The 23,155-nt window shown below is 38.1% G+C and overlaps 1 protein-coding gene across 11 annotated transcripts in view; it reads left to right on the top strand.

The window, feature by feature from the left end:
• The window catches only part of NBEA (neurobeachin), a 674,173-nt gene that overhangs the window by 614,138 nt on the left and 36,880 nt on the right, over positions 1–23,155 (top strand). For all 11 annotated transcript variants that reach the window (XM_072795453.1, XM_072795459.1, XM_072795454.1 and 8 more), the window contains one exon: positions 14,808–14,975. In XM_072795453.1, coding sequence (XP_072651554.1) covers positions 14,808–14,975 — 168 coding nt within the window. The remainder of the gene's footprint in view (positions 1–14,807; positions 14,976–23,155) is intronic.

Below are 23,155 nucleotides of genomic sequence, written 5' to 3'. Positions count from 1 at the left end.
CTACCCCTGAAACTAATAATACATTATTATGTTAACAAAGTTGAACTTAAGTAATGTTTTTTTTAAAGAGAGAGAAAAAATAATAAAGTTCCAACCAATAAACAGTCTTTCTCTGCTGCTTCCTAGCTGTGATCATTTTCCCTCTGATTTCTCTGTCTTATAGAGGCAAGTAAATGGTAGGGGAAGCATTTGTAGAGTGGTGATGGAAAGAGCAGCAGAGATGCATCATTATATTTAGTAACTTCTGCTAGAAATGTAATAAGGACCTTTAGTGCCTATGGTCAGCTTAGAGTTGGAGGAGGAAAAGCCCAAGTTGACATGTTTCTCTTCTACTGGACTGTGATCTTTGTGAGGACATGGAATCCTTATTCATCTGAATATCCTCCAAGGCTAGTTTCTAGCATAGGGTGGATGGTCAGTACTTTGGAGCTTGAGAGAGATGAGAGTATTTTCACATTGTTTATTTGCATTTCAAGGGGACATACTAAAAAAAACTAAAAACCAAGGGGACATACTCCTGGAGATGAGAGCTTTTGTCTTGTTTGTCATATTATCTCTGGGGCCTAGAGTAACTCTCTGGCACATAACAGATGTTCTGTATTGAATGAATGAGGGATAAATGAATGAGTGAATGAGGCTGTTTGAAATCCTCTTCTCCTAGATGTGTTTATATTTCACTTCCTTATTGTGGTCCTTAATTGTCACAAACTCAAAGAAGCCTTCTCTGACCACCTACTCCAAAATGGCAGTCCACTTGCCATCCATCCATACTCCTTAACTTTCTTTTCTACCTTTCTCTTTTCTTTAGCACTTACCACCTTCTGTATCTTACTATCTGGGGCTGTATCGATCTCCCCCCACTACAATGCTGAAAAGCAGGGATTTTGGTTTCTTTTATTTACTGCTCTAATCCTAAAATCTAGAATAGTGTCAGTGCATAGCAGATGGTCCGTCAATATTCACTGACTGAGTACATGAGCTTCTTTCCCATTCCTGACATTTCTTGTTACCAACACATCTTTTCCATTGCTTAATTAATTAACCAATAATATTTATTAAATATTTAGTATCTAATACTAGGTTAGGAGCTATGAAAAATGGAAGAGGGCAGCCCGCGTGGCTCAGCGGTTTAGCACCACCTTCAGCTCAGGGTGTGATCCTGGAGACCCAGGGTCTAGTCCCACATCAGGCTCCCTGCATGGAGCCTGCTTCTCCCTCTGCCTGTGTCTCTGCCTCTCTCTCTCTCTCTCTCTCTCTCTCTCTCTCTGTCTCTCATGAATAAATAAATAAATAAAATCTTAAAAAAAAAGAAAAATGGAAGAGAAGCACTAGATATGTTCCCTATCTTAGAAACGCTTACATTCTAATTGAGGATACAGTATTGCAGGTTTGAAACAAGTGCTAATTGGTAATAACCCCATTTGTTTGTATAGCACTTCCCAGTTTATATACAAATCGAATTTCACAAGTAAATGTGTATACATTATCTTGCTCCATTAAACAGGAGGGTACTGATTTCAAGTGCCATAGAAATTCATAGAAGAATTCATAGAGTGTGACCCGGAGAACTCAGGAAGCAAACATTGAACTTGAGTAAGAAGGATGGCTAAGACCTGAAAAAGAAGCAGGAGGATGAAATACTTTCAAATAAGGAGAAAGGAGCAACAGAGGCTCAAATGTTGTACTGGCTGCTCTGTGTCTGGGCTGTGAATTGTCTGTGCTACTTGGAGCCAAGGATGTATATCCTGAAGTCCGAGGAACTGGTGGGGTAGGGTGGGGTCAAGGTTTGTAAAAGGCCTTAGGAGTCAGGTAAAGTTTACCCTCATGTGTTTTGCTGAGAGGAACCTTCAAAGATGTGAACTAGATGATGACAATAGGAGCATGATGGTTTCAGAAGTCTGTCCCCCCGAGCAGGATGCATGCAAGACGGGTTGGATTAGAGAAAGAGGTTGAGGTCTATTGCAGTTGTCCATGTGGAAAGCAATAAGAGCTAAGACCAGAGTGAGGCCAGTGGGAATGGAGTTATATTCCTTTATTATACATCCAGTAAGCAATCAAGGAATAGAATAATTTAAGCCCCCTACAGAAGAAGGAACACTATGATTTCTGATGGTCTACTTGACTGTATGCAACTCTCTTCAGAGAATTTTTTCAATATCAGAAGCAGATTTTTGAGGCAATAGGAGAAAAAGCTTGGAAATATTCTTTCTCTAGTCAAGAAGAGGAGATGGAAATTCAGTATTCTTAAATAAAAAGATTTCAGGAGAAATAAATATTTTATCCTCAGAGTTAATTCCACTAGCCTGGTTTCCTTTTTCATAAGTTCAGCGATGCTTTATCCTAAACCTGCTGGAGAAAGAATTCTCTAGCATCTAATACCCATGGGACAATATGGAAATTAGAATTAGGTAACTATTATCCATCTAAGAGATATCCTCTCTGGTTTAAATCTCACTCTTTATTTCCTTCCTCCCAGATCCCCAGGGTAGAATTATGGATTGGGAATTGGTTTACCTAGGCTTAACGCAATTGCTTCTACTTTTAGATATGGAAGTAGAGGGTAAAGAGAGCTATTAAGACCATTATAACCCTAATAGCTTAGGAATCAAGTATTTCCTGATATTTTTCCATTGTAAGTATTTGCAATAAAATCTTGTTTCAAAAAAAAAAAAATCTTGTTTCAGAGTCCAAAATGGGATTGCATAAGAAAACATAGTTCTGTAAAGAACAAATAAGCAGGTAACATGTATTTAGTAACAGATTGATACTATTTAGAGTACAGTTCAGTCTCAGTGTCAGGCTTTAGCTTTACATAGGTCTTTATGCTTCCATGATGGGATATCTAAAATTCGATTATCAGGTATACATTTGATTCAAAACCAGGACTGGCTTTTATATGTTCTAAGTGGATTTTCTTTTCTCTCTGCACAGTGACTAGCAAGACAGACAATCCATGAGACATTCATTATCTGTTGAATCTGCTCCCTTACTGTTTCTTTGTCATTTAATTTTATGACCCCTCCCCAAAAATCCTGAGGCAAAATTATTTAAACAATTAATTATTAATTGATTCACTCTACTGTCTCTCATACAGAATAGGATAGAATAAATAACTATTGACTTAGAGATTTTTTCAATTGAATTAAAGTATGTTATAAACAACTAATTTTTTAAACTGAAATGAAATAAATACTGAGAAAATATATAAAATGTTGAAATTGAGACAAAAGAAATAGAGACTTAAAAGCCTTAAAGAAATTTAAATGGTGTAAAATCTTCCATCTCCAAGTTATCTAAGGCCATATTCTCAAATTTTCAAGAGATAATAAAGTCATTTATCAGGAAGTAGTGGGAGAAAACATGGCAAGCCATCCATGAGGCTAATGTGATCTTGATTCCAAAAGTTGTTAAAGGGAGAAAAAAGGATAAAGAAATAGGGCCATTACATGTATAGGTATAAATACAAAAATTCTAAGTAAAATATTTAACAACCCATATAATTATATATGTAAATTAATATTGATTAATATTGATAAAAAAATATTGATGTAGCACACATATACACACTCATAATCATTTAAGATTAGAAAAAAGACAGATGCTTCATATCATAACACTATTGTTTAATGTCATCATCAAAGTTGAGAACAATTCTATAAAGAAAAAATAAAGAAGTTACAGTTATAGCTAATAAGTCTTGCCAGAAACAAAATCAGCTTGAAGAAATCAGTGTGTTTTTTTTTTTTTTTACATCATCTGTAACCATATATGAAACATAATTTTGGAAATGTTATAATTGCAACAAAACTTACAGACAGTCAGGGTATTAACCAAGAATTCTCACATCCTTTATGGAGAAAATATTAATTTTTAACTCTAATAAAATACATACAGAAAATCAATATAAGTAAAGAGATATTCTGGGACTCTGGATGGGAAAACTTAATATCAATTTTCCCAAATAAATCCAAAAATTTATTGAATCCCAATCACAATTATTTTGATGTATCTATGTGCATTTATTGTAAAAGTTATAGGGAAGAATAAGGATCAGAAATAGCTGCAGTGACTGAAAAAGAAGAATACATCCACCATATATAAAGATATATGAGAAATAAAGATAATTAGGGTAAATTAGGGTAACAAATGAAATAAAAAGAGTGGAAACACCTGGAGACTCACACATATCCAGATGGATGAATGGATGGATAGATGGATGGACTATGAATAGATAGATAGATAGATAGATAGATAGATAGATAGATAGATAGAGAAAAGGGAAAGGAAAGGAGGAAACAGGGAGGGAATAAAGACAAAAAGAAAGAGGGACCTTGCAACCCTTTTATTAGTTCTAATATGTTGGTTGCTGATTGTATTGTTTTTTCTAGGTAGATTATCATATCTGTAAACACTAGCAATTTCATATCTTTGTTTCAGAAATACACACACTAAAGGTGGCATCATATACCACTAAGGAACGTTGTATTTGTTTAATAGATGGTATTGGAAAAATCGACTATATAAACAAAAACAATACTAAATCCCTATTTAATACCACTTACACAAGTAAAAGTAGACTCTAGATGGATTAAAGATCAATATATGAAAAGTAAATACATCAAAATTATAGAAAGTCATCTTTGTAATTTCAAAACAAAATCCCGAGAGTATAAAAAATAAAGAGAAAAAAATATCTGATTCGCTCAAAATTAGGAATTTCTGGTCAACAAAGAACAACATGGATAAAAAGTTCATAGACACATGACATTTGGAAGAATACATTTGCAATGTTTAAAACCAACAAGGAACTATTACCTAAAACATACAAAGAACTTTTGCAAAGTAACAGCATAAAGACAGGATGTAAACAAGAAATTTACAGAGGAGGAAACCCAAAAGGCCGTATTTTAAAAGATGTCAAATTCCTTATTAATCAGAGGAAGACAAATTAAAACAATGAGGTATTGTTTCATACCTATTACACTGGCTAAATTAGAAACCTGGATAATACTAAGAGTTGATGAGGATGTGAACACATAGAACCCTATGCACTGCTGGAGGGAGTGGAGACAGGGGCAGCCATCCTAAAGAGCATCTGGGCACTAATTACTGCTGAGTCATTGTACACATCCACTACAGTGACACAGCAGTCCTACTCCAGATTATAAGTCCCAAACAAATTCTCACAAAGATCCAAAAAGAGATTCAAGAGAAGACACTTATCACAGCATTCTGTCATAGGGAGTTAGAGGCAGTCTAGAGCTCACTGCTGGGGGCAGTTCTGTGTGGTTAGTAGAAGCAATGGACTTCCTATACACACAGCGACGCAGGCTGATCTTCAAAAGCAATGCTAGGTGGAAAAAGTAAGAAACTAAATGAAATCTATAACGATACCATTTTTATGAATCAAAAATACATACAGGGATCCCTGGGTGGTGCAGCGGTTTAGCGCCTGCCTTTGGCCCAGGGCACGATCCTGGAGACCCGGGATCGAATCCCACATCGGGCTTCCGGTGCATGGAGCCTGCTTCTCCCTCTGCCTGTGTCTCTGCCTCTCTCTCTTTCTCTCTCTGTGACTATCATAAATAAATAAAAATTAAAAAAAAATACATACACAAATAATGAGTGATGTTTTATAAAAACAGATGCAAACAAAAGGAGAAATATCAACCACGTTACAGATGTTGCCTCTGGTAGGGGAGAGAAATGAAAGTAGAGGATGGAGATAAAGATAACAAATCCATTTTTAAATTCAAATTAGTCAAAAATCATGATTCCCTCCACCTCTCACACCTGCATTAGGCATTTTATTCAATAATCATTTCACTCTAACAGAGTAATAGTAAATTTCATCAATCCTTTCCAAATATGTGTAGTAATATCAATAAGATTTATTTGAAATGATTGCTGCAAACTGATTATGTGATGATGTTGGTAAAATCCTCCTTTATTTTTTTAAAGATTTATTTATTTATTTTAGAAAAGGGAGAGAGGGAGCAAAAGCATTCTTGCACAAATAGGGGGAGGGGCAAAGGAATAGAATCTTCAAGCGGACTCCGCTTCAGCAGGGAGCATCTCCCAGGGCTGGAACCCAGGACCCATGAGATCATGCCCTGAACTAAAACCAAACTTACTGAGCCCCACTTACTGAGCCACCAGGCACCCCTAAAAATCTTTATGTAATATATCTGATTTCACTACTATTTTGAATTCCCACGAATACATTTGGACATTAGGTACTCCATAATCTTTTGGGTTTTTTTTCTTTTTTTTTTTAATTCTTTTTTTTTATTTATTTTTTATTGGTGTTCAATTTACCAACATACAGAATAACCCCCAGTGCCCGTCACCCATTCACTCCCACCCCCCGCCCTCCTCCCCTTCTACCACCCCTAGTTCGTTTCCCAGAGTTAGGAGTCTTTACGTTCTGTCTCCCTTTCTGATATTTCCCACACAATTCTTCCCCCTTCCCTTAGATTCCCTTCCACTATTATTTATATTCCCCAAATGAATGAGAACATATAATGTTTGTCCTTCTCCGACTGACTTACTTCATTCAGCATAATACCCTCCAGTTCCATCCACGTTGAAGCAAATGGTGGGTATTTGTCATTTCTCATTGCTGAGTAATATTCCATTGTATACATAAACCACATCTTCTTTATCCATTCATCTTTCAATGGACACAGAGGCTCCTTCCACAGTTTGGCTATTGTGGCCATTGCTGCTATAAACATCGGGGTGCAGGTGTCCCAGCGTTTCATTGCATCTGTATCTTTGGGGTAAATCCCCAACAGTGCAATTGCTGGGTCATAGGGCAGGTCTATTTTTAACTCTTTGAGGAACCTCCACACAGTTTTCCAGAGTGGCTGCACCAGTTCACATTCCCACCAACAGTGGAAGAGGGTTCCCTTTTCTCCACATCCTCTCCAACATTTGTTGTTTCCTGCCTTGTTAATTTGCCCCATTCTCACTGGTGTGAGGTGGGATCTCATTGTGGTTTTGATTTGTATTTCCCTGATGGCAAGTGATGCAGAGCATTTTCTCATGTGCATGTTGGCCATGTCTATGTCTTCCTCTGTGAGATTTCTCTTCATGTCTTTTGCCCATTTCATGATTGGATTGTTTGTTTCTTTGGTGTTGAGTTTAAGAAGTTCTTTATAGATCTTGGAAACTAGCCCTTTATCTGATACGTCATTTGCAAATATCTTCTCCCATTCTGTAGGTTGTCTTTGAGTTTTGTTGACTGTATCCTTTGCTGTGCAAAAGCTTCTTATCTTGATGAAGTCCCAATAGTTCATTTTTGCTTTTGTTTCTTTTGCCTTCATGGATGTATCTTGCAAGAAGTTACTGTGGCTGAGTTCAAAAAGGGTGTTGCCTGTGTTCTCCTGTAGGAGTTTGATGGAATCTTGTCTCACATTTAGATCTTTCATCCATTTGAGTTTATCTTTGTGTCTGGTGAAAGAGAGTGTCTAGTTTCATTCTTCTGCATGTGGATGTGCAATTTTCCCAGCACCATTTATTGAAGAGACTGTCTTTCTTCCAATGGATAGTCTTTCCTCCTTTATCGAATATTAGTTGACCATAAAGTTCAGCGTCCACTTCTGGGTTCTCTATTCTGTTCCACTGATCTATGTGTCTGTTTTTGTGCCAGTACCACACTGTCTTGATGACCACAGCTTTGTAGTACAACCTGAAATCTGGCATTGTGATGCCCCCAGATATGGTTTTCTTTTTTAAAAATTCCCCTGGCTATTCGGGGTCTTTTCTGATTCCACACAAATCTTAAAATAATTTGTTCTAACTCTCTGAAGAAAGTCCATGGTATTTTGATAGGGATTGCATTAAATGTGTATATTGCCCTGGGTAACACTGACATTTTCACAATATTAATTCTGCCAATCCATGAGCATGGAATAGTTTTCAATCTCTTTGTGTCTTTCTCAATTTCTTTCAGAAGAGTTCTATAGTTTTTAGGGTATAGATCCTTTACCTCTTTGGTGAGGTTTATTCCTAGGTATCTTATGCTTTTGGGTGCAATTGTAAATGGGATTGACTCCTTAATTTCTCTTTTTTAAGTCTCATTGTTAGTGTATAGAAATGCCACTGATTTCTGGGCATTGATTTTGTATCCTGCCACGCTACCGAATTGCTGTATGATTTCTAGCAATCTTGGGGTGGAGGCTCTTGGGTTTTCTATGTAGAGTATCATGTCATCGGCGAAGAGGGAGAGTTTGACTTCTTCTTTGCCAATTTGAATGCCTTTAATGTCTTTTTGTTGTCTGATAGCTGAGGCTAGGACTTCCAGTACTATGTTGAATAGCATTGGTGAGAGTGGACATCCCTGTCTTGTTCCTGATCTTAGGGGAAAGGCTCCCAGTGCTTCCCCATTGAGAATGATATTTGCTGTGGGCTTTTCGTAGATGGCTTTTAAGATGTTGAGGAATCTTCCCTCTAACCCTACACTCTGAAGAGTTTTGATCAGAAATGGATGCTGTATTTTGTCAAATGCTTTCTCTGCATCTAATGAGAGGATCATATGGTTCTTGGTTTTTCTCTTGCTGATATGATGAATCACATTGATTGTTTTACGGGTGTTGAACCAGCCTTGGGTCCCAGGGATAAATCCTACTTGGTCATGGTGAATAATTTTCTTAATGTACTGTTGGATCCTATTGGCCAGTATCTTGTTGAGAATTTTTGCATCCATGTTCATCAGGGATATTGGTCTGTAATTCTCCTTTTTGGTGGGGTCTTTGGTTTTGGAATTAAGGTGATGCTGGCCTCATAGAACGAATTTGGAAGTACTCCATCTCTTTCTATCTTTCAAAACAGCTTTAGGAGAATAGGTATGGTTTCTTCTTTAAACGTTTGCTAGAATTCCCCTGGAAAGCCATCTGGCCCTGGACTCCTGTGTCTTGGGAGGTTTTTGATGACTGCTTCAATTTCCTCCCTGGTTATTGGCCTGTTCAGGTTTTCTCTTTCTTCCTGTTCCAGTTTTGGTAGTTTGTGGCTTTCCAGGAATGCGTCCATTTCTCCTAGATTGCCTAATTTATTGGCGTATAGCTGTTCATAATATGTTTTTAAAATCGTTTGTATTTCCTTGGTGTTGGTAGTGATCTCTCCTTTCTCATTCATGATTTTATTAATTTGAGTCTTCTCTCTCTTCTTTTTAATAAGGCTGGCTAATGGTTTATCTATCTTATTAATTCTTTCAAAGAACCAATTCCTGGTTCTGTTGATCTGTTCCACAGTTCTTCTGGTCTCGATTTCATTGAGTTCTGCTCGAATCTTTATTAACTCTCTTCTTCTGCTGGGTGTAGGATCTATTTGCTGTTTTTTCTCTAGCTCCTTTATGTGTAAGGTTAGCTTTTGTATTTGAGTTCTTTCCAGTTTTTGAATGGATGCATTTTATTGCGATGTATTTCCCCCTTAGGACTGCTTTTGCTGCATCCCAAAGATTTTGAATGGTTGTATCTTCATTCTCATTAGTTTCCATGAATCTTTTTAATTCTTCCTTAATTTCCTGGTTGACCCTTTCATCTTTTAGCAGGATGGTCCTTAACCTCCACGTGTTTGAGGTCCTTCCAAACTTCTTGTTGTGATTTAGTTCTAATTTCAAGGCATTATGGTCTGAGAATATGCAGGGGACGATCCCAATCTTTTGGTATCGGTTCAGACCCGATTTGTGACCCAGTTGTGGTCTATTCTGGAGAAAGTTCCATGTGCACTTGAGAAGAATGTGTATTCAGTTGAGTTTGGATGTAAAGTTCTGTAGATATCTGTGAAATCCATCTGGTCCAGTGTATCATTTAAAGCTCCTGTTTCTTTGGAGATGTTGTGCTTAGAAGACCTATCGAGTATAGAAAGAGCTAGATTGAAGTCACCAAGTATAAGTGTATTATTATCTAAGTATTTCTTCACTTTGGTTATTAATTGATTTATATATTTGGCAGCTCCCACATTCGGGGCATATGTATTGAGGATTGTTAAGTCCTCTTGTTGGATAGATCCTTTAAGTATGATATAGTGTCCCTCTTCATCTCTCACTACAATCTTCGGGGTAAATTTTAGTTTATCTGATATAAGGATGGCTACCCCTGCTTTCTTTTGAGGACCATTTGAATGGTGAATGGTTCTCCAACCTTTTATTTTCAGGCTGTAGGTGTCCTTCTGTCTAAAATGAGTCTCTTGTAGACAGCAAATAGATGGGTCCTGCTTTTTTATCCAGTCTGAAACCCTGCGCCTTTTGATGGGGTCATTAAGCCCGTTCACGTTCAGAGTAACTACTGAGAGATATGAGTTTAGTGTCATCATGATATCTATTCAGTCCTTGTTTTTGTGGATTGTTCCACTGAACTTCTTCTTAAAGGGGAATTGTAAGAGTCCCCCTTAAAATTTCTTGCAGAGCTGGTTTGGAGGTCACATATTCTTTCAGTTCCTGCCTGTCTTGGAAGCTCTTTATCTCTCCTTCCATTTTGAATGAGAGCCTTGCTGGATAAAGGATTCTTGGTTGCATGTTCTTCTCATTTAGGACCCTGAATATATCCTGCCAGCCCTTTCTGGCCTGCCATGTCTCAGTGGAGAGGTCTGCTGTTATCCTAATACTCCTCCCCATAAAAGTCAGGGATTTCTTGTTTCTTGCTGCTTTAAGGATCTTCTCTTTATCTTTGGAATTTGCAAGCTTCACTATTAAATGTCGAGGTGTTGAACGGTTTTTATTGATTTTAGGGGGGGATCTCTCTATTTCCTGGATCTGAATGCCTGTTTCCCTTCCCAGATTAGGAAAGTTTTCAGCTAGGATTTGTTCAAATACATATTCTGGCCCTCTGGCCCTTTTGGCGCCCTTGGGAACACCAATTAAATGTAGGTTTTTCTTCCTCAGGCCGTCGTTTATTTCCCTTAATCTGTCTTCATGGTCTTTTAATTGTCTGTCTCTTTTTTCCTCAGTTTCCCTCTTTGCTATCAACTTGTCTTCTATGTCACTCATTCGTTCTTCCACCTCGTTAACCCTCGTCGTTAGGACTTCTAGTTTGGATTGCATCTCATTCAATTGATTTTTAATTTCTGCCTGATTAGCTCTAAATTCTGCAGTCATGAAGTCTCTTGAGTCCTTTATGCTTTTTTCTAGAGCCACCAGTAGCTGTATAATAGTGCTTCTGAATTGGCTTTCTGACATTGAATTGTAATCCAGATTTTGTAACTCTGTGGGAGAGAGGACTGTTTCTGATTCTTTCTTTTGAGGTGAGGTTTTCCTTCTAGTCATTTTGCTAAGTGCAGAGTGGCCAAAAACAAGTTGTATTGGGAAAAGGAGAAAAAGAGAGGAGAGAAAGAAGGAAAGAAAAGAGAAAAAGAAAAAAGGAAGAAAAAAAGAAAAAGGAGAAAAAGAGAAAGAAAAAGAAAGAAAGGAAAAAAAGGTGGGGGAAGGAAACAAATCAAAAAGCAAAACAAAACGAAACAAAAAAAAAAAAAAACCACGGGGGAGTATCTTCTGATTCTGTATAAGGACTATACAAGGACTATAAGTCCCTTGACTTCCCCTGGAACTTGTCCGTCTAGCTGGTGTTCTGGGGGAGGGGCCTGTTGTGCTGATTCTCAGGTGTGAGCACTTGGGGGAGCTGCTCTGCCCCTGCCTGGTGCAGGGCTCAGTGGGGGTTGTTTACCCCGTGAGGCCCCAGGAGCAACAGCCCCAGTGGCGGGGCCAGCTCTGGAGCCCTGGATTCAGCTCCCCCAGTAACTCCGGAGCTCTCCGTCTGCAGGGCCTGGAGGCTCCGGGCGGGGCCGCTGATCTGCTCAGATCCGGGCCGGAGCGTCCTCGCTGTCCTGGGCCCTCCCGGCCTCTTCCTGTCCCGGGGGGAGGCCGGATCCTGGGCTGTGTCCCGGCGCCCTGTGCTCCGGGGCCTGCGCTGGTGGATTCGTGCTCCGGCCCCGCAGCCCCCTCTGCAGAGCCGCCCCCGAGGCCTCCGAACTGCTCCCGCCCCGCAGCCCCCTCCGCGGAGCCGCCCCCGAGCCCCCCGAGCTGCTCCGGGTCCCGCCGTGCGCGCTGCAGCCCTTAGGGAGCTCGGCGCACTCTCCCGGGGCGCAGGTGCCTGTTACTGTCCCGGGGAGCCCGAGGGCATCCCCGCCCTCCTGGGTCCTGCTCCAACTCCCTGCGAGCCCCTTTCCCCCGGGAAGGTCGGTGCAGCTCCTGCGTCTCCGGGACGGGGCTCTCCTGTCCTGGGGACACTCGCCCCGGCCTCAGCCCGGCTCCTCGCGGGGCCCCTCCCCCTTGGAGGCCTTTTGTGTCTTTATTTCTTTTTCCCCGTCTTCCTACCTTGAGAGAAGCGCGAACTCTTCTCACTGTAGCATTCCAGGTGTTCTCTCTTTAATTCTCAGGCCGAATTCATAGATTTTCAGGAAAATTTGAAGATTTTCTAGGTAATTTGGTGGGGATAGGTGATTTGGAGACCCTGCTCTTCTGCCATCTTGCCCCTCCCCCCAATCTTTTGTTTTTGTTTTTTTTTTAATTTTTTATTTATTTATGATAGTCACACACACAGAGAGAGAGAGAGAGAGGCAGAGACACAGGCAGAGGGAGAAGCAGGCTCCATGCAGGGAGCCCGACGTGGGATTCGATCCCGGGTCTCCAGGATCGCGCCCTGGGCCAAAGGCAGGCGCCAAACCGCTGTGCCACCCAGGGATCCCTTTTGGTTTTTATCCCTTATTGTACAAGGCACTGAAAAATAACTAGACTGACTTTTTTCTTTATTAACTAGTTACACTGCACTTACAGAATCATTTATACACATCGACCAAACCAACATTATTGACATAACCAATACAGAATTTTTAATCTCCTTCCCTGTATTCTGATCTGAACTATTATGTCAATACCACTAAGATACAGAATATATAAATTCTTTTTCGTTTTGGTACAGAAACTATCCTTTAATAAAGTCTAATTGTTTATATTTCTGAATGAGAAACAGTCACAATAATTGGTATAAGTAAAATACCAAAACTTTTGAAAGAAAGAAATTAAGAAGAGGTTGAGGGGAATAAAGTAACTAGTAAAATGTGATCACAGGAAAAGTTAAAAAGTATTCAGATATTTTATAGATTAAAAAAATTAAATGGAATTCTCAGAGAGCTAATTTTAGAATTATTTATTAATTAAGTGAATTCCAAATTGGTGTCAACACCTTAGAAATCAGGGTCATGAAGTCAGAGAATGACTTCATTCACATATCTAGTTACAGCTGTAATTTAGAAAATTGTTTAATATGGCTACACTTAGTTGAAATTTAAGAAGCTAGGTCTACAGTTTTTGTTCATGTTGCTGAAATCAGTGTGCTCTTAAAATCAATAAGAAATTGATGACAAGTGGATATGGTAAGTGAGAGGCATAGAGAACCACACAGTGATTGGCACTGCTCATGTCAGGTATGAACAGAACCCTGTGCCTACAAGTCAGGATACCTCCAGGAAGCTTATGATGGCTTCTTAGGAAATGAAAAGGCCTTCTTTTTTTTTTTTTTTTCCTCTTTATGAAAGCTTAGTAAGCTCATTGACTATTACTAATTTGCATTCATTTCCTACTAGCTAGCAAACATCTAAAATTGCCCAGTGATTCCTAGACTATATAAAAGCAAGAATTCATTTGTAGCCAAAGGAAGGCATCCCATTTTAGTAGTGTTAGAAGCAAATTTGAAGATGTGAGGCAGGAAAATAAGCATATATCAAAGTTTCTAATGAAATGGTTTCATTTTAAACTAATGTTTAAAAATGAGAAATGAAGGGGCACCTGGGTGGCTCAGTCAGTTAAGCATCTGCTTGGGCTCGGGTCATGATCTCAGGGTTCTGGGATCCAGCCCTGCATGGGGCTCTTAAGCATCTGCTTGGGCTCGGGTCATGATCTCAGGGTTCTGGGATCCAGCCCTGCATGGGGCTCCCTGCTCAGCAGGGAGTCTGCTTCTCCCTCTTCCTCTGTGCCTTCTCCCGCTCATGCTTGCTCTCTCTCTCTCTCTCTCTCTCTCTCAAAGAAACAGATAAAATCTGGGATCCCTGGGTGGTGCAGTGGTTTGGCGCCTGCCTTTGGCCCAGGGCGCGATCCTGGAGACCCAGGATCGAATCCCACGTCGGGCTCCCGGTGCGTGGAGCCTGCTTCTCCCTCTGCCTATGTCTCTGCCTCTCTCTCTCTCTCTGTGACTATCATAAAAAAAAAATAAAAAAAAAAAGAAACAGATAAAATCTTTTATAAGGAATAGAAAAATGAAATTTTTGTAAAATTAAGACAGGTACTTCAAATTATTTTTCTTTTAAACGTGTTTTTTTTTTAAGAAATCTATTTAATTTTTAAAAACATATGCCATACATAATGGAGCCACAAGAAAGCTAAGCATTTTAGAGCAAGTAAATTTTCATTCAGGCCTGTGTTTTTAATAGTCTAATTGTTTTATTATTTTGCCATTTCTAGGAACAAGATATCTAATACATAGATTAAAAATATAGTAATGCGGGATCCCTGGGTGGCGCAGCGGTTTAGCGCCTGCCTTTGGCCCAGGGCGCGATCCTGGAGACCCGGGATCGAATCCCACGTCGGGCTCCCGGTGCATGGAGCCTGCTTCTCCCTCTGCCTGTGTCTCTGCCTCTCTCTCTCTCTCTCTCTGTGACTATCATAAATAAATAAAAAAAATTTAAAAAAAAAAAAATATAGTAATGCAAAGAGCATAGTATTTGTACTTCTTTGTATAGAATATTTCAAAGTAAGAAAAAGAGAGATTTGCTAAGTTTGTATGGTCTCTTATTTCTTTTTTAACTCCTTGCAGGCCCTGGAAAGTGAATTTGTTTCTTGCCAACTGCATCAGTGGATTGACCTTATATTTGGCTACAAACAGCGAGGACCAGAAGCAGTCCGTGCTCTGAATGTTTTTCATTACTTAACCTATGAGGGCTCTGTCAACCTGGATAGTATCACTGATCCTGTGCTCAGGGAGGTAGGTGTTAAGTCCCATATTATTCCAAAAATTTCTGTCATCTCTGAGACACAAATTTGGCTTTCCATCTCTTTCTGTATAAATTTCTTTTCAGCATAAATTTTTATAAAACATATATCTCAGGTTTTTAACAAATGTTGGAAAATGAATGTTGTATCTCAAAACCAAGTAATGAGACCACTGTGTTCTTTTTTGAATTGTAGACACAGATAATGCACTTCAGTATCCTTCATTTACTTGTTTTATTTCAGCATCTTCATTAAAATGCTTAATGCCCTGTGTGTGTTATTAATGAAAACCTAGTTGAATATTTGAATAAGAATCATTCACATTAAAATAAGCTGCCAGTATGTATTTTCTTAATAAATGCAAAATTACAGACTTCTAGACAGAATGCTCAAAAAAAAGCATTGATAAAATAGTTGAGCATATAGTATTTTATTCCAGAATGTTCTCCAAAACACATCAATGAAATAGATGAGTGTAGAGTATTTTTATTCCTGTACATTCTTATCCTGAAAGTTTATAGCTAACAGTTGGGAATTAGGTGCTCTAGTATGTGCATAAGTATTTTTAGTGAAAGTATTCATATAAAATATTATTTAAATCACCTCCACACTGCACAAAATGACTTCAGATAGGTGAAAGAGTAAAGGAGCAACAGCTGCTGGGTGAGCGTTGCTGCCAGGAAGCCACATCCCAGCCTCCATTCCGCCCAATAGTGGCCATCTGCTGTGTGCAAAACAAGCAATCATGGCTACATTTCCCATCAGTGGAATGCTTGTTTTATTTTTTTTACTTTTAATTTTAGAGGTGGAAAACTTGTAGATTTGGGAAATAGAGCTCTCTAAGAAAAATTTGCTTCCATAAAGTTATTTCTTACATACCTCTACCAAAACTGGCTCCATTTGTATGGCTTCAAGCAGAGAAGAGGAGAGGGAAGAGGCTCGTGATTGGTGCTCTTGGACCCTTAGGGCTAAATATTCAGAGAACACATTGTAAAAATGTTATTAGGTAAAGGGTTATATCACGTTGTATGTGGGAAGAAATGAATTAGTGCTTGAAGGTGGGAGAAGGGAATAAAGACAGAGAATGAATGAGTGAGAGAAGCCAGATATTAGGAAATTCTGTGGTGAAAGAAGGGGATTTTCTCTGCAAACCATTATACTCCCCTGATTTCTTACTCCCTGTAATCAAATTATTTTATAGGAGGTAATTCTGAGCTTACTTATTTTTTCACATTACATCTTTGCCCAGTTCTGTAAACACCTTAAAAATTATATTCTTCTTTTAGAACCAATACCTGTAGAATCAGAAAAATATAATTGGAGTAGTGTATCCTTTTATTCCAAGACCATCTCCAAGTTGATTTTTTATTTTTAAATGCCATAAACCTTTTTCCTCCTGAATTATCTTATCATACATTTTATCCATTATAGAGATCTGTCCAAGTTAATCCTGTCGGGCAAAATAAACTATTTTAAGCATATTGAATGTAAGAAAAGTGCATGACAGCATTAAAATTGACAGAAAAATAGCAGATTTTTCATATTTAAATGAGAGTAAAAAAAAGAGAGAGTAAGTAAAATGATAAGTGGGAATAAAAAATGGAATTAGAATTGTAACTTTCTTTATGTGGATATAGTATTTATTATTTGAATTCTATAAAAATACCAGCTTCTATTAAAAAATCACACTGTTGCTTTGGACAGTATGTGTGTGGAGGGACTATGTATGGGCCTTAATCATCAAATTATAGGACTTTCCTGACCCAAAAACTCTGACATCAGTTCTCAAGAATACTTGCTAAGGGAGCACATACCTAGAACACTGTTACCTTCCTTCTCCCAGCCAGCAGAGGCCCAACCATACACCAGCAGAGAGAGAGAAATTTGCTCTGACCCTGTGGACTTGCATCCACTCAAGACTGCTCAGGAAGATACTTTATCTCCTTAAGACCACTAAGGGAACTGCTTATTATGTAGTAGCCATAGCAGATTAATGGATATCAAGGGCTATGAGTTAGCTGTTCTCCTCACTCCCCACCCCTATCTCCTCTATTCCACAAAACCTAATATAATCCCAAAAATGTACTACAGTATCGTTTAAGAACCTGCAACAGATGAGAACCCCCCTAAAATCTGTGAGTTCTTCGTGAACTGTCTAATGCTGGCCAAGACTTGATCTCCCTCTTCAATTGCTGTCTTCACAAAGGAGGAATAATACATGACAATGTTTGCCAACCTGAAAAGTGCTTAGCATCTATGGTCACCCAAAGAACTCTGTAGCTAAGGGGAATGAAGTGTTATTCGTATATTCGTTATTTGGTAGCCATTTATATCCCCTTACATATACATTTCCCTTGTGAGGAGGGCCCTCTGGGAGGCACCACATCTTTTATGAAAACATCAATGTTGAGATACCAGCAGTCTGCACCATGATACCATGCCTTGAGAAAGTTAATACCTACCTAAATGGTTGGACATAAACTCTTGGGAAAGGCAGTGTTCAAAACATTAACCCTCTTACCAGTTTGGTGCATTTCTTTTATTCAATAACGTTTGTCTTTGTATTTTTTAAATACTACATTACATTTCACATAAATAAAACCAAAGGAAGGCTGTGGTTATCTTATACTAAAGTCCAACTGGCCTAAGGGAGATAATTTTTTTGATGCTTAAATTAAACATGGATTTAGGGGATGCCTGGGTGGCTCCACGGTTTAGCGCCTGCTTTCTGCCCAGGGCATGATCCTGGAGACCTGGGATCGAGTCCCACATCGGACTCCCTGCAGGGAACCTGCTTCTCCCTCTGCCTGTGTCTCTGCCTCTCTCTCTCTCTGTCTCTCATGAATAAATAAATAAAATCTTTTTTTAAAAAATTTTTTAAAAATAAACACTGATTTAAACAATAAATATTTAATATATGAATATTGATATATATCCCTTTTGTAAAATCTATCTATCTATATATATAAACACAACACATATCCCACAATCTGCCTATAACTTTGAATTTTGAAAGTTAGTGCTAAAATTTGAGAAATGGCTTAAGGTTATTGATTCATTCTTCCTTGACAGGTGAAATCATGAAGCAGCACTAACCACAGCAATTATGGCATTAAAATGTCAAGAAATTAGAGGTCAGAATAACAGATAATTTTCTTCTCTATGTCAGATTTAAAATTGACATTCTTTGACAGCTTAGGATCTTTGCCTGAGAAAAATATGACAGCTTAACTTATTTTATACTTGTAAAGCAGTAACTGATAATAAACTTTATCATGACAGCCTCTGGGCAGAAACATGACAGAACAGTTCTGGTACAAAGCTCTTCTTAATATGTAAACACTAGATCTGTTGGATATTAGATATTATTTAAGTTGTCTTAAGTCTTGGCTTATATCATAATCTTCTAGACACATTATTTCATAGATGAGCTCAACTGACTATTTGAACAGTAATTTTAAGCCTAGTAATGAATATTCTTTCTTACCATTTTTACATATTAATAAAAATGATGTGATTTGCTTTGTTTTTTTACTTACCAAATGATGGCTGAGAAACTCCATCCTCTGACCTGCTGAGGAAATAGAATATTCTAGTTGGTAATTATCTGGTCCCATGGTATTCTAACTCCTGTCCACTCAAGTGTAGTCCATAATCCAACAGTATCCCCATCACCTGGGAACTTGTGAGAACTTCAGATTCTCAGGCCTTCCCAACTTACTAAATCAGAACATGCACTTAAGGAGATTCCCAGTGACTTGTCTGAGCCATTGAAGTTTAAGAAGCACTGTCTACTAAAGGCATATAAAAGATCTGGAAAGCTTTTCTCCAGTTCCTGTAAAGGTAGAGAGAATTGTGTGATGAACTGCCATGTACCTCTCACCTAGTTTCAGATTTTTAACTCTAATTTCTACTATATCCCCAACCCCTCAACTATTCTCAAACACACCTACCCTATTCATCTAACCCTGTCTAACTCCCTATCCACTGTCCCATTTCCCATCCCATGGGCATCTCAGGACATCCAGGCATTAGAGTTCAAGGCAGGTTTATTTTGAAAAACAAAAACGGAAAAAAAAAAAAAGAAAAACAAAAACGAAAACCTTTCCAGGCATTTCACATACATCCCCATACATTATCCATACATTAATGGTTAAAAACCATTAATCTAGGCTCTTATTAAATGATTTTTCCAAAGACACAATCTATGTAGCATCCAAGTCAGATTTAGGTGAGGTCTTCTGGTTCTCAAGTCAGGGTTACTTTAGTCCCATTACATTCTAGGAATTTATAAAGAACAGTATTTACTAATACTTACTAGTTTTAGGGATGACATTCTTCTTACTTTCAAAATGATTCTTAAAAATGAGGGACACCTGATGTGTATTCCCATTTTACTAATTTAACTTGTAAGGTTTTTCTATTTTGTTTGTACTTTTGAATTTCTTAAAACTCTTGACTCTGTAAAACTTCCAGGAATTATACAGGAAATTTTAAGATGGCTCTGAGAAATCTTTCTCAGTACTGTGCCTGGGTGGCTCAGTTGATTAAGCATCTGACTCTTGATTTCAGCTCAGGTCATGATCACAGGGTTGTATGATCCAGGCACGTGTCAGGCTCAGCGCTGGTTGTGGAGTCTGGTTAAGATTCTCTCTCTCTTTCTGACCCTCCACTCACTTGGTTAGTTAGTTGGTTAGTAGAGATTACAAATTAAATGTCACAGATTTTTTTTCTTTACTATACTCTTATAATGAGTGAAAAACATTTCATTCTAAAACTGTTCTAAAATTGATCACTCTTAGAATCATGGATATAATTACTCAAACCTATCTGCCTTAAAGTATGATTATATGGCATGCAGTAGGCAATAAAAGATGATAGAAAGTTGGGAACCAGATAATAGGTTTTATCATAGCCGGTCATTACAATTTGAGTAATATTAAGTGAGTCACTTAACTTTTATATACCCTGGTACATAAAATGATAACAGAATTGATACCTAACTCATAGATCTGATTTGAGAAACATGTGATAAAAGATGGGAAGGTACTTTGTAAACCATAAAGCACTACACAGACATTGGTTATTATTATCGAAGAGCATAATTAAATGAAGTATCTTGGAAGAACTTTTGTTTTAATAATTCATTTCTCTACATCACATGTACATATGATGTATACACATACCATATATACATCATATGTACAGTCAACACTGACAAACTGAAAAAGGACTTAAACGATTTCTCTTCCACAGTGAGAGGTATCAACACAAGCCTAACATAAAAGGCTGTTTTTCTGTGCAAACTATTAGAACATTTGGGCCATGCAGGGCAGCCCTGGTGGCGCAGCAGTTTGGTGCCGCCTGCAGCCTGGGGTGTGATCCTGGAGACCCAGGATCGAGTCCCACATCGGGCTCCCTGCGTGGAGCCTGCTTCTCCCTCTGTCTGTGTCTCTGCCCCTCTCTCTCTGTGTGTCTATGAATAAATAAATAAATAATTTTTTTTAAAAAAGAACATTTGGGCCATGCAATATTTATTTATTTGTGCATATATACACATTCATCTATGCTGGAAATACTAAAACAGTAAATACTAAATTATAATACTGCAAAAGTGTAGTATTTTTTTAAAAACATTTTATTTATCCATGAGAGACACAGAGAGAGGCAGAGACATAGACAGAGAGAGAAGCATGCTCCCCATGGGGAGCCCAGTGTGGCACTCGATCCCAGGACCCCAGCATCTCACCCTGAGCTGAAGGCAGCCGCTCAACTACTGAGCCACCCAGGTATCCCCAAAAGTGTGGTATTTATAGTCTGATTTTTTTTACTAATATTTCTTGGTATTCTTAGATTGTATTTTCTTCACTTATCTCTTTCTTTGATATGACAGGGATACCAAAACATTTCTTTGGATCTGCTATAGTGAGAATATGCCCAAAAGAAGTAGAATAAATTCCTTCAGTTTTCACTTTATTTATTTATTATTTTTTTTTTTTTTGCTGAACCATTCCTGCTACTACAGAAACCTGACATGATAAGGCTGTCAAGAGCCAACAAGACAGATGTGTCTTTATCCAAAACAGCTGCAATGCTGGCTTTCCTAAAAGATGAACTCATAAAATTTATAAGGAAAAAATTAACCCACTTTTCCTCCTGATGGTGTAAATGAAGGTGTTTGTAGTGACAGCAATGATGGCCTTTGGTCATTGCTTATTCTTTCTGTGAGTTTATTATCCCATGTCTTTTCCTTCCCCCATTTCTGACTCATTTCTTCTATCTGACAAGACATACCAACGCCCCACTTGTGGATTGCTTGAGTAGGTTGTAGCACACTGTTGTCCATTTACAAGGGCCATGATGCCTAATTGTCTTCATATGGGAAATGTTCAGGGTTTTTCTCCTGGGCATTTATTCTGAGACATGAATTGCAACAAATGATCAACAAAATGGCTGATAAAGATTTCTTAAAACCATTTTAACGTTTAAAATGTTAGCAAATTCAAAAGCTGAATTAAAATTGAAAGGAAAATAATAAAAGAGAAAGAAAACCCCTACATTTGAAATTATGGGAGTGGAAACACACATTAGGTTTTCTTTTAAGCTTAAAGAATCATTTGGGGAGCAAGAAGAATATTATGATCCCTAAAACTAACAAGAGTATAGATTAAGCTGTGTCTGTGATGTGTTCCTCATCTCCAGCGATAAGGCTTGCATTGCAAAGAATCAGTGAATGAAGTTTCTATATAGAAATTAGTATCAAGAAAATTAATGACACACATTTAATTTTGATTAGTGAATAAATCTTTAATTTAGGTTTATCTTTTCTCCCTATAATTACTGCAGTCCTTAGCTGGTCCATGGTCATCAATCGTCCACTAGAAAAGCATAAATAATGCAGCTAGTCAAAGTGGAATGTGTGTCATTTATGTGAGATGTGTTTTTTCTCGTCTTTGTGTTATTTTTATTGCATACTGTTGAGAAGTGCTAATTATTGATTTTCAGAAATTAACAGCACATGCTTTCACAAGCCTCCAAAGTCATATTTTACACAAGGAAGAAGGGTGAAAATTGCAGCCTGCTGTTTGTAGTAGAAATAGCTAGAAGGGATTTCCTTATCTTCTGTTAACATAGATTTCAGTTATATTACACAGTTGTTACCTTAGCATAAATTAACAATTATTCAAAACATATTGCATGCTTCAATTTGTTGAAGTAGATATTACTCAATCTAAATACCTAAGCATTTCAGTTAGATGTGAAGAGCTCATTTTTAAAGGTTTTAGACATATTGATAATGAACCTATTTAAAGCCATTTGAAATCTCAATATAGTATATATAGATTACTGTTTCCCATTTATGTCAAAATCAAAGAAGATCACTTTGTTCTGCCAAATACATGCAATACTATTTTTAATTTGAATTTAGCCTAATAAAAGTGTATGATTTCTTTTTTGTAATGTTTATACCACCACCTGATAAACCTTTGTCTTGATGTCATTCCATTTCCAAGCAAATCTTTTCAGCTTTTGTTATTTTCATTATTTTCTTTCCAAGATCAGACACTCCAAGTGAACTTATTTTGTATGGTGATAAAAGGTCATCACCAATACTACTACTTGTCTCTCATTCCTCCTCCACCACCACCTTCCCCCAACTTCATGGCCTGAATCAATGAGCATAGAGTTTGTTTTATATAAATTTATTCAACCAGGAAGAATTTGGCAGGGACATTGTACTGATTCTTCTCACATTTCATTAAGCATTTCTGGGTTGACTCCTTTACCTACACGCTATGTAATGATCAACCCAAAGTGAGCAAAGAACAAAAAACCTGAAGAGTTCTTAAGACATCATCTGCTAGGGCGCCTAGGTGGCTCAATTGGTTAAGTGACTGACTCTTGGTTTTGGCACAGGTCATGATCTTAGGATCCTGAGACTGAGCCCCACCTCAGGCTCATGGAGTCTGCTTGAAATCCTCTCCCTCTCCCCCTGCTTGTGCTCACTCACTCTCTCTCTAAAAATAAATAAATGTATATTTTTTAAGAGATTATCTGCTAAAACTCTTGCTTCCAGGTAGTTAATCCAGAAAATAGTGTTTTGGTTCTCTTCTTAAGGATTGATGAGCATAGATTGCAAAGAGACTCTGTGGCCTCCCCCTCAAAAGGCTT

Source organism: Canis lupus, chromosome 24 (assembly GCF_048164855.1).
Source record: "Canis lupus baileyi chromosome 24, mCanLup2.hap1, whole genome shotgun sequence".
Classification (NCBI taxonomy): Eukaryota; Metazoa; Chordata; class Mammalia; order Carnivora; family Canidae; genus Canis; species Canis lupus.
The sequence above is the reverse complement of the archived record's forward strand: the minus strand, read 5'-3'. Positions and strand labels throughout refer to the sequence as shown.